The 13,472-nt window shown below is 46.5% G+C and overlaps 2 protein-coding genes across 2 annotated transcripts; one reads left to right on the plus strand and one right to left on the minus strand.

Moving 5' to 3' along the window:
• Positions 1-1,467: 1,467 nt before the first annotated feature.
• Positions 1,468-4,609, plus strand: LOC101768740 (expansin-A10). The gene is made up of 3 exons (XM_004976541.3): positions 1,468-1,762; positions 2,044-2,359; positions 4,015-4,609. The coding sequence occupies exons 1-3, from the start codon at positions 1,615-1,617 to the stop codon at positions 4,322-4,324; spliced, it is 774 nt and encodes a 257-aa protein (XP_004976598.1). The 5' UTR covers positions 1,468-1,614; the 3' UTR covers positions 4,325-4,609.
• An 827-nt stretch (positions 4,610-5,436) lies between these two features.
• LOC101768337 (histone H4) lies at positions 5,437-6,052 on the minus strand. The gene has a single exon (XM_004976540.3). The coding sequence runs from the start codon at positions 5,941-5,943 to the stop codon at positions 5,632-5,634; it is 312 nt and encodes a 103-aa protein (XP_004976597.1). The 5' UTR covers positions 5,944-6,052; the 3' UTR covers positions 5,437-5,631.
• Between the last annotated feature and the right edge of the window lie 7,420 nt (positions 6,053-13,472).

Consider the following 13,472-nt stretch of genomic DNA (forward strand, 5'->3'; position numbering starts at 1 on the left):
GCCCGCCTCGCCTACAGAACCGGATCTTGCTGCCGCCCTGCCGCGCCATCGCCGCAGTTCGTTGACCGCAGCAGCGAGGCGATCGGCTTGGATCCGTCAAGATCGGGATGGCTTGGTTTCGGGCGGCTCCATGGAATTCAACAGCACCCATGGCGGCAGCGCACCCAGGTGCACCGGTGTGCCTGGGCCTTGATGCGCGTGTCGTGGAGAATCTGGGTCGCAACTCGGTTGTTTGACACTAATTAGGAGTATTAAATATAGTCTAATTATAAAACTAATTGTACAACCCCTAGGTAAAATCGCAAAACGAATCTATTAAGCCTAATTAGTCTATGATTTGACAATGTAGTGCTACAGTAACCATTCGCTAATGATGGATTAATTAGGTTTAATAGATTCATCTCGCGATTTAGCCTAGGGAATCTGCTATTAGTTTTATAATTAGCTCATATTTAATCCTCCTAATTAGTATTCGAACGTGTGATGTGATAGGGCTAAAGTTTAGACACCATCCAAACAGCCCTTGCTAGCAAGGGGACGACAGAAAAAGAGGGTGGTCACACCACCTCACATGCGTGTACGAGTGCCGTGGCGCCCGGACGGTGGAGGTCGAATCCCCAGAAGCAACCTGAAAGATGGCAGGTCCGTAGATTCAAAATGTCCCGGATGATCCTTGGAGAGGGTTTCCTTCCGTCCCCGGTGAGCACCTGGTTAATACAAACCTCCTCTGGTTCCTAACAGTACCGGTAGCAGAGGAAACCAATGCAAAAATAAGCACAGCATCAAGTTGGGCCCTAAGAGAAGTGATGTCGATTTGAGGCTCATGAGTTACTAGATAACTTTGTACTTCGAGGAGACACGATTCAAGAATTTTCATTCTCTACCTCTACCTACCATTGTCGCTGAGATTACACCCCGTATTAGGAGTAGAGCACTTTAGTAATCTGCAGTACGTTCGGTAGAGTTTTTGTACTGCAATGTTTATAGAGTAGTAACCTGTATGCTCAAATGACTGTCAAAAAACAGAGAGAGCCGAGCGACAGATGAAAATTGGAAGGACCAACCGCATTCACACGAAGGAAAATGGATCATTAAAAATCAAACAAAAAAAAAACTGCATGCAGCATGCCCGGGTTCTACACTTCTGTTTTGAAATTACTAGAACTACTAGTGCAGATCACCACACCATCTGAATTAACAGTGTCATTTTAGTACGAGCTAATCCATCGAATTCTGAAACGTGGTGCATGTCTACGGAGAATTGAAGTTTCACCCACCAAAAGCATAGTTTAGTTAAACACCATCATTTACATTTCCCCCTATCCGGCCTTTTGATTCCTTTCTACGTCAACCCCTTTCCCCTGTTCTCCACAGAAAACAAACATGCAATCTGCAAAGGCTAAGCACTTCGAAAAAAATCTCCACTAAAATACCATACCCTTGCAAAGCATCTATAAAAGCAGGAAGGCCCCAGAACCCGCAAAGCACAAAGCATCACACTTGCACAGTTCCTCCACTGTCTACTACTACTCTACTCCACCCTCCTCCCTCAAGGCCCCCAAGCCTCCAGCTTCACCGAGGCGTACCGGCACCGGCAGTGAGCAGCTGGGAGCTATGGCTCCGCCGCTACTGCTCGTCTTCCTCCTCCTCCCGGCCCTCGCCGCCGGTCACCAGCATCCGTCCTCCTTCGGCTCCTCCGCCCTCTCCGAGTGGCGCCCCGCCAAGGCCTCCTACTACGCCGCCGACCCCGAGGACGCCATTGGTACGCACCAAAGCTCGCCTCGCCTGCCTCATTCATTGTTCACCCGCATCCACGGTTCAGTTCCGCCGAACCGTCCTTTCACTCCTTTAATTCGTAATGTCCATGCTGCGAGCACGCATAAAGATTTCTCTTTCGGGGTGCCACCGGAACGAAATCTCCCCCCAAACCGCACGTTCGCTTACCGGAATTGTGCGACCGTACAGTTCGTGAATTGGTTGCGGTTTTCTGGTTCTCCCCATAGGAATGTATTCTGATTTTTGGCTTCGTGATGCGGCGTGCAGGTGGGGCTTGCGGGTTCGGGGATCTGGGGAAGCACGGTTACGGAATGGCGACGGTGGGGCTGAGCACGGCGCTGTTCGATCGCGGAGCGGCGTGCGGCGGCTGCTACGAGGTCAGGTGCGTCGAGAATCTCAAGTATTGCCTCCCCGGCACCTCCATCGTCGTCACAGCCACCAACTTCTGCGCCCCCAACTACGGCCTCCCCGCCGACGCCGGCGGCCACTGCAACCCGCCCAACCACCACTTCCTCCTCCCCATCCAGGCGTTCGAGAAGATTGCGCTCTGGAAGGCCGGCGTCATGCCCATCCAGTACCGCCGGTATGTGTCGTTCTTGGCTGCTGCTTTTGCTTCTGCTAGATCTGAGGTTATTTTTTCCCTAATCAACTTTGTGTGAAACTGTGAAAGCGCTTGCTGACCTAGAATTGAGTTGGTGCGCAATGTGGAACCCAAGAAAAGCTGAATTGCGAGTGTCCGTTGGTGAGGAAAGCGAAGCCAAGAAGGGGGTGAAAGTGGACCCTCTTCCAGAATTGTCAACTTGTGTGAGGGTTCGACCACATAGTTTCACAAGCTGTAACGGCCAGTGTGCATGAGTATTACAGTTCCATTTTGACTGCTCTGACCGGGAACTACTCCCTCTGTTTCAAAATGTAGGTCGTTTTAGCTTTTCTAGATACATATATTTTGCTATGCACCTCAGTATGGTATTATGTCTAGATACGTAACAAAATCTATGTATTTAGAAAAGTCAAAACGACCTACATTTTGGAATGGAGGTAGTATTAGGCAAATTGTAGTAGCCCAATTTGGTAGGCAAGAAAGAGGTCAGGACATCGACTCTCTAACCCAGTAAGTGGAAGAATTATTTTGAAAGGTTTCTGATAAACCCCAAGTGGATGGAAAAACCACTATATCCTGAAATATATATAATTGATTACCCTGCTTATTGGCGGTATAACGGTCCCAGGTTGGATTGAAACAGAAACTACTAACGTCCCTATATTTAATAATGAATGAGTTTACTTTTGGTTGATTTCTCTACTTTGTATTCATCCTAAATCTGCTTAGTAGTGAGTTTTATTTTGCCCCTTGTATCTTGACTAGTCTAAGGTTATTAGGAAGTAGAATAAGTGGAGCTAGGCAGTGCAGACCAAGTTCAAAAACATAGAAAATTTCTCATATCTGAGCTAGTCTCAGGGTTTTGTCAATTCTAGCCACAACTTCAGACCTCTGGATACTTTGGACAGCATTTTGTGTGAATATTTTGTTTTCCATTGGTTGCCTGTATAAGGAGTAGCATGGCCATTATGGGAGCCAGCACGAAATGTGTCAGCATTATCTGCACCTTTACTTAGGCATTTCTAAACAGAACTTTAGATGGTGACTTGATAGTCGGCCATTATCTTAGCTTATATATTCCTGTTTTCTTCATATGTAGTGTTCCATACCCAAACAGATTTTAAAAACTTGGCACATGCATTTATAAATAAGTCTAGCAAAGTACTACTCTGGCATTCCCAGTGGCATTCGAAATGTTGTATACATGTGCAATCATCATTATGTGCATCTAAGTTGGCATTCTGGTGAGTAAGGTACATGTTCAAGAATCGAGTTGAGATTATTTCCTACATGGCCGATTGATAGAACATGATGCAATAATATTCTTTCCTGATTGATCTGTGTTCTGAAGAACATTGGGCTGTTGGTTGAAGCAATGCATACTATTATGCACATTTTAACTATTTTGCACTTGCTCTCCAACCACTTCTTACTTACGAGTTCATTAAATATAAGCAGTGTTTCCATAATGACAGATATACACCTATAGTGAACTGTCTCACTCTGTGTCAAATGTTGCGTATAAAGCTAACTAAAGATATACATGTACAGCTAAATGAAGCTAGAATCAACGTAATAGCGTGTTCAAAAGAAGAGTTGACTGAGTGAAACTAACATGTTTCCTTGATTACTTGCAGTGTTAAGTGCCTCCGTGAAGGTGGTGTCAGGTTTTCTGTCAACGGTCGACACTTCTTCTTCACAGTCCTAATCAGCAACGTTGGTGGCGCGGGTGATGTGAGATCGGTGAAGATCAAAGGAACGGAGTCAGGATGGCTCTCGATGGGCCGCAACTGGGGTCAGGTGTGGCACATCAACTGTGACATGAGGGGCCAGCCCCTGTCCTTCGAGCTCAGCTCAAGTGATGGCAAGACACTGACCAGTTTCAATGTCGTGCCCAAGGATTGGGAATATGGTAAAACATACACCGGGAAGCAATTTCTGCTGTAGAGGAGTACCAAAAGATCAGCTTACGGTTTCTCATTTTTGTTCTGATCCTACGAGTCAGACTGGTGTATATTCCTGCACGGAACAAGCAATATCATTAGGAGAAAATTGGCCTCAGATAGTTGCTCTTGCTCATAAATGCATTTTCATGTACCCCCTGATAGTTGCTCTACAGAGGCTTGATGTATCAATCAAAATAGAAGGCCGTATTTGGGTCATTGGATGTCTCCACTGTATAACAACGTTTTACCAGGCAAGCAATGATAATAGTATCTCTGCACTTCTGTACTGGCAGCATGTCACATGAACAGCAACTTGTTTTTTACCCTTCTTTTACTCTTGTTTGCCGTCCAGAATATCAGATTCCTCTCTGATGCTAAACTCCTTGAGTTTACAGAATGTAGAATCCAGGAAACATGGTATCAAGTCCAAGCACTCATTTTTCAGATTACAGCTTTGTGAGTTTCCTATTGAAGCAAAAGCACATGCGATTGTGTAAAGACAAGTACTACACATTGTATTGAGCAGAGGATATAATGTTCAATTTAAATGTTTGAAACAGCTAAGGCAAAAGGTCCAATTTAAATGTCTGAAACTGCTAATGCAAAAGTTCCAAACAAATGGTCCAAACTAAAGATCCCAGCCTTAAAACAGGCAGAAATCTGAAACAAGCACCCATACCTTTGACCTTTGTTCGGTTCTTGCTTTGTGAACGCTAGTATACTCATTTCTCCAGTTTGCAGCTTTTCTGAATTTACGCTTACAATTAGTCTACAATAGCATTACACAAAAGCACCCATCAATTGACTGCAGAGAACATAATGTTTCCAAACTCTGAAACATGCAAAGAAACCAAGCAAATGGCGCAAACTAAAGCCTGAAACATGCATCAATTAGCATGGGAACACAACTTTGCAGATTAAACCAAGGAGACCAATAGATCAAAATCACCACGGATACATATAATTCTTGCAGTTCTTCAGATTGCAGGTTGATTAGTTCTGATGGGTTCTTCAAAGAAACAAGAAGGCAATTGTACACAACATAGAGCCATGAGCAGCACTGCATCGATCTCAGACAGGATCTCAAACCAAAACGCGAACCGAAGGCACAGCTGAGGATAGAACCGAGGGTTTTCCATTGATAACAGCAACTAGATATTACAGCAGACGGACTAGAGACTCGAACATCCCGAAGGGTAGACCACAACCACCACAGAACACAGCATCCATACACAGAGCACTGACTACACTATGCCCAGAACACACCACCACCACCACATGTAGTCCGCCACCAGAAGAGGAACCGATCTAGCCGCCAAAGCCGTAGAGGGTGCGGCCCTGGCGCTTGAGCGCGTAGACGACGTCCATGGCGGTGACGGTCTTGCGGCGGGCGTGCTCGGTGTAGGTGACGGCGTCGCGGATGACGTTCTCGAGGAAGATCTTGAGCACTCCGCGGGTCTCCTCGTAGATGAGGCCGGAGATGCGCTTGACGCCGCCCCTCCTGGCCAGCCTCCGGATCGCCGGCTTGGTGATGCCCTGGATGTTGTCGCGGAGCACCTTACGGTGGCGCTTGGCGCCGCCCTTGCCCAGACCCTTGCCGCCCTTGCCGCGCCCCGACATCGCCGGAAACCGGGAAGCTTCGCTCGCAGCAACCGCTCGGAGGAATTGGAATCTGGAGGCAGAGGGAAGCAGTGGAATAGGATTTGTGTGTGGGATTTGGGGGTGGAGCCGTGGAGGGGGTATTTATCGGGGTGGGTTTGGGAGGGAACGCGAAATTTTGGGGGAGGGCGGAGCCGCCGGAGCGGGAGGTGGTTTTGGGTGGATCCGTGGGAGGGTGGTGCTCGAGCGTTAGATGGGGATTGGAGGGGAGTGATGGGGTGGTTGGGTGGTGGCGCGGATCGCTGACGTGGCGGAGAGCGGGGCAGAACGTGGGAGTTGGCGAGTGGGTTGCAGCTGGACTGCTGCGGAAGGCCGAGGGGAGGAAACTCTGCTGTGACTTGGGCTGGACCGAGCAAAGAGATCGTGGACTGGGCAGAACTGTTTAATTTTTTGGAAAGAAAAGGTAGAAGACCTGTACCAGTCGGCCCATAGGAGAAGAAGAATTGTCTCATGCCAGCCGACGAAAAATAAAACCAAGAAGACAAAGAAAGAGTAGTATTTCACAAGCCCGTGGGCCTCCGTCAAAAGAATGCCGTGTTCATTCTCGTGTCGGTTTCGTTCACCTGGTGCGGTTTAGGTGTTGTGATGGTGATCCTTTGTGGTCTCCTATTTTTAATTTCAAAGTATTTACTGACATCCAATTCATTGCTGAGGATGATTCCCTAATCTTGTAATCTCATTTTGAAGAAATAAATTTGATCAGTTGGACTTTCTTTAGCCCTGTTGATTCTTAAAAAAACGTGTGCTAAAAGAGAGCGACACGTTCTTTTTTGCAAAAAAAAAAAAGACAGAACGTACTTGCACCCTGGGAAATATGAGTACCAAACCATGTATTTTTCACGAATCCACGATCGCACCCCGCCTTTGCATCATCATCTCATCGCGATTGGCACCGTCCATCTAAGCAGTAACGGATCATGATCTTTGTGCCTCGTTTACAATCTAGCTTACTCCCTCAGTTCCGCAAAGATTATCCATTTAGACTCTAAAATTTATTCTGTCCTTTTAACTCTAGTAAACATCATCTAATTAAAGCAATATTCACACCAATAAAGAAAAAACATATGGAGAAGTGCGTAGAGCCAATCAAATGATCAATTGATGTTATTTCTCTAGTTCCAATATACTTGCATTTATTTAGAATTCAGAAAACTAAATAAGCAGCACGATTTTCAATCACAAATTAACATTAGTTATTAGGGGTAATATTGATATTTTTCATCACTACTATTATGTCTGAAATTTTCTAAATGTACACTCTTTGCGAGACGGAGGGAACGGAGGAAGTAAGCCTTAATCAATTTTTACCTTTGTGATATATATTATTTTAGGGTGATATTTATTAACTCTCTATTATGTCTGAAATTTTCTAAATGGACACTCTTTGCAAGACGGAGGGAACGGAGGAAGTAAGCCTTAATCAATTTTTACATTGTGATATATATTATTTTAGCGTGATATTTATTAACTCCTATCTCAAATTGCTATGCTTCAATTTTCGAGTTCTTTCACCACCCGTACGTCCATCTAAGCGCGTGTAGCACACTTGCCAGTTGCCACCACCACGGGGGGAGACACCACACGGTGAAACACGGCTCGAACTTGGGAACCACTCGCTGCACATGCATGATCTGGCAACCTGCAGCAGCGAGAGCTGTGAGCTGAACAGGATCTCCATGAGAGCCCGTGCGTGCGTGCCAGCGGTGCACGAACAGCGGTGCAGCGCATGTACAGGGAAGGAAGCGTCCAAAATCCTCAATCCTACCACATGTGGTCACCAACCAGTGCACGCACGGTCGCGCTTGCCACGGGCAAATCAGAGATACTGCGCGCGCCGAGCAGCAGGACGCAGGACGCAGACGACGCGGTAGCCGCAGGAGCCTAGCACTGCGTGTGCGGGCGCGCGTGGCTGGTGCGGGCAACCAGGCCTACCACACTTGTTTGTGCCCCAGCTAGCCGGAGACGGGTCTGTGCCTCCGTGGTGTGGTGGTGGTGGCCTGGTGGGCGGTTGGGACTTGGGAGTTGGGACGGCGGGCAGGCGTGTGTTCGGCTCGGGCCGGCCGCTTGCGGGCGGTGACAGCCAGTGCGGGCGTGGTGCGCGCTGACGCTGCGCAGTGTGTGCACTTCGGTTTGAGTGCTTGTGTTGCGACCGGAAAGTCAGAAGCGAGCTCGAGCCGTCTCTGACCGAGCATGTGCGCAGTCACGCAGTGGATGCCTAGAAGGCTAGGATGCGGCGGTTTGTATATACAGTGAGGCCAGGCTAGAAATCGTGGCACATGGTTAGGCTAGAGAGGGAAACCGCCCCATGTAACGCCGGCATGGTCAGAGCCGAGCCTCCGGCACCTTCGTTCGTGCGCCGGATAGATGAACTGGATTAGATAAAAGCCGGCCGGATCGGGCCTACCGAAACAGACGTGGATCGTGGGGAATATCGCGTTCGTTCACCGGCTCTGGATTCGGCCTCACATGGATGCGTTGCGGCCATTGTCGTCCAATGCCTGGTTCATTAGAGAGGAGAACACAACCATGGATATTGGATAAGGATCTGAGGCGCCGCCGCGTGCATGTGAGAGTATGGTATGGCTAGGTTAATTGCTTGCGGCGGCCAGCGCACGTAAAGCTAGCGACGGATGGGTGGTTCGCACGGGACGGGAAAGGCGACGCGTCGATCGTCATGCATGCGTTTCGCTTCAGACCACATAGCTCCGTAACAGCGAAGCCTAGTGCGTGCTCTATCGGGCCCTTTCCCCATGGGCATCATGCTGCTCCCCTCTTCGGCGGGTGCACCTCCGCCCCTCCCGTCTTTTCCCAGCTGCCGCGCGCGAAGTCAGCAAAGTGTGTGTGACTGACTGTGTGCGTGTTCACCGCCGCCAACCAGACGGGCAGACGGCTTTTACGCTCGACACATGAGGAGCCACCGCCGGCCTATCGTCTACGGCGGGGGCGGCCTTCAATAGCTGGCTGCTCCAGAATCGTCCGTGAGATCCTCACGAAAAGCTCTTCTCCGTGCCAAATTTCCCCGTTCGCTGTGTACATCGCAGGCGGCGCACGATCACCTTCTTCTACCGTTTCAGTAGTCGCATCTCGGAACTGGTAGAATCGTGGTGCCTGCCAACACGCAAGAACCAAGCAACGCGCCACCTAAAATAACCGTTAAACAAACCAGATTTCTTTCCTCCACGCTCGTTTCTCGCCGCAAAACAACGGCGGACACATGCGTGCTTCGGTGGCCGATGCGCTGTGCCGTCCACGGCTACATGGAACTCGTGAGACATTGGAGTGTTAAACAACAAGATATGCCACGAAGATATGCCACGGCTTGTAACGAGACTCTCCGAGAATTCGGTTGAGTTAGAGTTAGAGGTAGATAAGTAAGATAGTTTACTTGTTTTTCAAGATGTAATCAAACCAAACTCTTGTATCTATCTCTAGGCTATTGGCTTATGTACGAACATGCAACCGTGGTGAGTCAAGATAGGTAACCATGTTTACCTATTCTTTCATGGAGCCATACTTCTACCAAATATCCAATAGCCTCACCATCCATGGCATCATCTTCCTCGACGACGTTGGCGCTTGACCCGATAGTTTCTGAGAAGTTGACCAGGGAGAACCATGTGCTTTAGAAGGTCCAGATCCTTCCTAGCATCCGGGGAGCTCAACTCATGGGCTATCTAGATGGGACCACGCCCGTTCCTTCGCAGACCCTATAAGTCGTGAAGGACATCAAGAAGACGATCGGCCCCAACCCTGACTATGAAGCCTAGCTGGTCGAGGACCAGTAGTTGCTCAGCTACTTGAACAACAACCTCACCAAAGATGTGTTGGCACAAGTGGCGACTATGGCAACGGTGGCCGAAGTATGGGCAGCCCTAGAAGATATGTTCTCAGCTCGATCTAGGGCGCGTGCGACAAATATTCGCATGCATCTCTCCACCCTGAAGAAAGGAAGCATGACAATGACGGCGTTCTTCACCAAGATGAAAGGTTTAAGGAATGAACTCGCCACTGCCGGTAAAATTATTGATGATGATGAGATGATTTTGCATATCTTAACCGATTTAGATCATGATTACAATCCTGTCGTGTTTTTTGTTATGGGTCGATATGATCCCATCTCCATAAGTGATCTTTATGCTCGGTTGATGGCTTATGATACTCGTCTTGAGATACTTCATGAAGGACAAAGTCATGGCCAATACCAATCTTCAGCCAATTCAACATCAAGAGGGCGTGGAGGCTACCGCGGTCGAGGAGGAGGAGGAAACTGTGGCCGTGGAAACAGTCGTGGTCCCAACTTCAATCGCAACAGCAACAACATGCCCAAGCAAGGAGGCAAGAATAGCAAGCCACAATGCCAGATCTGTAAAAAGGTCGGCCATGAAGCTCTTGCCTGCTGGTACAGGTATGATGAGGATAAAGAAGAACAACAACACCCCAAGATTGCTAGAGCTGCAATAAGCTATGGGGTGGACACCAACTGATACATGGACAGCAGAGCATATGACCATATAACCGGTGACTTGGAGAAAATGACAATAAGAGACAAGTACAATGGTCGTAATCAAGTGCATGCAGCAAACGGATCAGGTATGTATATCAGTAATATTAGGCACACAATTTTACATTCCCCTAGTAGAAAATTGTATCTAAATAATATCCTCCATGTGCCTAGCGCAAAGAAAAGCCTTGTCTCTGTTCATCAATTCACATCCGATAATGATGCCTATATGAAATTTCATCCAAATTTCTTTATCATCAAGGATTAGCAAACGAAGAAGGTCATACATCAAGGTAGATGCAGGGGCGGCCTCTATCCTTTATCATCAAGAATTTCAAAAGGGAGCAACATCAAGCAAGCCTGTGGAGTCAATAAACCATCTACAATTAGATGGCATAGTAGATTAGGTCATCCAGTGTTTTCTATTATTGAGCATGTGCTTAGAGATAATAGTTTGCCTTGTTCTAGAGATATAAACATTAATTCAGTGTGTGGTGCTTGTCAGATGGCCAAGAGTCATCAACTTCCATATCCCAAATTAGATAGTATATCTAATGCTCCTCTTGAATTAATTTTTTCTAATGTTTGGGGACCAGCACCTATCTCGGTTGGAAGACACACTTACTATTTTAGCTTTATCGATGATTTCAGTAAATACACTTGGATCTATCTGCTCAAGAAAAAATCTGATGTTTTTCCTATTTTTCAAAGCTTCCAAAACTTAGTTAAAAGGAAGTTCAACAAGAAGATCATTGCTATGTAGACGGATTGGGAAGGAGAATATGAGAAGCTCAATTCCTTCTTTCAAAAGATTGGCAAAGCCCACCGTGTCTCCTATCCTCATGCCTATCAACAGAATGGAGCAGTTGAACGCAAGCATTGTTATATTGTGGAAGTAGGTTTGTCTCTCCTTACAAATGCATCCATGTCCCTTAAGTTTTGGGATGGAGCTTTCCTTACTACTACTTATCTTATAAACCTACTTCCTAGCAAAATCTTAGACTATCACATGCCAGAAGAAAAACTCTTACAAGAAACATCTGATTATAATTCCCTTCGCACCTTTAGTTGTGCTTGTTGGTCAAATCTACGACCATATAGTACTCGAAAGCTTTCCTTCCGATCCATCCGTTGTGTCTTCCTCGGCTATAGCTCTCTTCACAAGGGATTCAAGTATCTTGATGTCTCGTCCGGCCATGTTTACATCTTTAGGGATGTGGTGTTCGATGAAGATGTTTTTCCGTTCACAGATCTTCATCAAAATGCGGGAGCCCTCCGCAAAGAAATCCTTCTATTGCCACCACATTTACTAGGGGATGTAACTTGTGCTAACCCAATTATTATTGATGACTTGCCTAGTGTTGAGCAGGAAGATACAGGAAGAAATTCAGATGAAAATGGTGAAGGAAATGCCACAAATGGAGCTGCAGAAAATCCTAGCGCCATATCTGATGCGGATCCTCCTCCTGCTGACGGTGCACAATCCCGCGCTGATTCGCCTCGGGGTCGAACTGGGCCGTATCAAGACTCCACGCGTGGCGGGGGCAAATCTACTCCGACTGCGTCACCCCAACGGTAGGGAGCTGTCGCCGGAGCGGACACCACCAGTAGGAGGCGGATTTTCTGCGGCGTCTTTAGGATCTGCTGCGGCTGAATCTGAAATAGTTCAACAAATTGAATCCTCCCCTCCACCGATTGAGTCGTCTCGTCCTAGGACTCGTTTACAAAGTGGGATTGTGAGGCCTAAAAAGTTCACTGATGGCACGGTCAGGTATGGCAATTTTTGTACTACAGGAGAACCTCGAACGCTTGAAGAAGCTCTCGTTGATTCCAAGTGGAAGAAAGCCATGGAGGAGGAATACATGGCGATGCTCAGAAATCAAACTTGGCATCTTGTTCCACCTAAATAAGGCAACAACATAATCGACTATAAGTGGCTTTACAAGGTAAAGAAAAAATCAGATGGCTCCATAGATAGATATAGAGCACGGTTAGTAGCTAAGGGTTTTAAGCAAAGTTATGGCATTTATTATGAGGATACATTTAGCCCAGTTGTTAAAATTGCTACTATAAGGCTTGTTCTATCAGTTGCTATATGCAGAGGATGGTGTTTGAGACAATTGAATGTTCAGAATGTGTTCTTACATGGTGTTCTGTAAGAAGAGGTTTACATGAAACAACCACCTGGGTTTGAGAAGGCAAATGCTCCACATTTTATTTGCAAATTGGACAAAGCAATCTATGGTTTAAAACAAGCTCCATGTGCCTAATATGTGAGGTTAAGTACCAAACTTTGCTAAACTATGGTTGCTAAACTTTAGCCCTTTAGCAACTTTTTGGTTGCTAAACCTTGGTAGACATGGGGCAGACACCCTTTGCCCCTCATTATTGCTTGTCTGGACCCTCTCTCTCCCCCCTTGCCTCAAATGAGGGCAGACAAGTCTTTCTACACCTTATTAAATGCTGTTTAGCAACTCAAGTTTAGCAAAGTTTAACTGCTAAAGTTTAGCAAATGGATCCAAGCAGGCCCTTAATCCTGTCATCGAATGTTTAGATACTAATGAGGAGTATTAAATATAGGTTAATTACAAAATCAATAGGATAAATGAAGGCTAACTCGCAAGACAAATCTATTTAGCCTAATTAGTTCATGTGTTGCTGCAGTAAATATATGCTAATTATGAATTAATTAGGTTTAATAGATTCGTCTCGCGAATTAGTCATATTTTATACAATTAGTTTTATAATAATTGGTATCACACATCCGAATTAAAAATAATCATATATCAAACAGCTCATGGATAGGCGGCACGTTCGTAAACAAAGGGCCTGTTTTCTTCCGCTTGCTAAACTTTAGCACCTGTCACATCGAATGTTTAGATACTAATTAGGAGTATTAAATGTAGACTATTTACAAAACCCATTACATAAGACGAATCTAAACGGCGAGACGAATCTATTAAGCCTAATTAGTCCATGATTGACAATG

This window comes from Setaria italica, chromosome VII (assembly GCF_000263155.2).
Source record: "Setaria italica strain Yugu1 chromosome VII, Setaria_italica_v2.0, whole genome shotgun sequence".
Lineage (NCBI taxonomy): Eukaryota > Viridiplantae > Streptophyta > Magnoliopsida > Poales > Poaceae > Setaria > Setaria italica.

Bases quoted from the DNA above. Each gene is read 5' to 3' on its own strand.
- LOC101768740 (XM_004976541.3), top strand. From the start codon at position 1,615: ATGGCTCCGCCGCTACTGCTCGTCTTCCTCCTCCTCCCGGCCCTCGCC. The intron at 1,763-2,043 runs GTACGCACCAAA...TGCGGCGTGCAG, and splicing joins CGACCCCGAGGACGCCATTG to GTGGGGCTTGCGGGTTCGGG. The intron at 2,360-4,014 runs GTATGTGTCGTT...GATTACTTGCAG, and splicing joins ATGCCCATCCAGTACCGCCG to TGTTAAGTGCCTCCGTGAAG.
- LOC101768337 (XM_004976540.3), bottom strand. From the start codon at position 5,943: ATGTCGGGGCGCGGCAAGGGCGGCAAGGGTCTGGGCAAGGGCGGCGCC.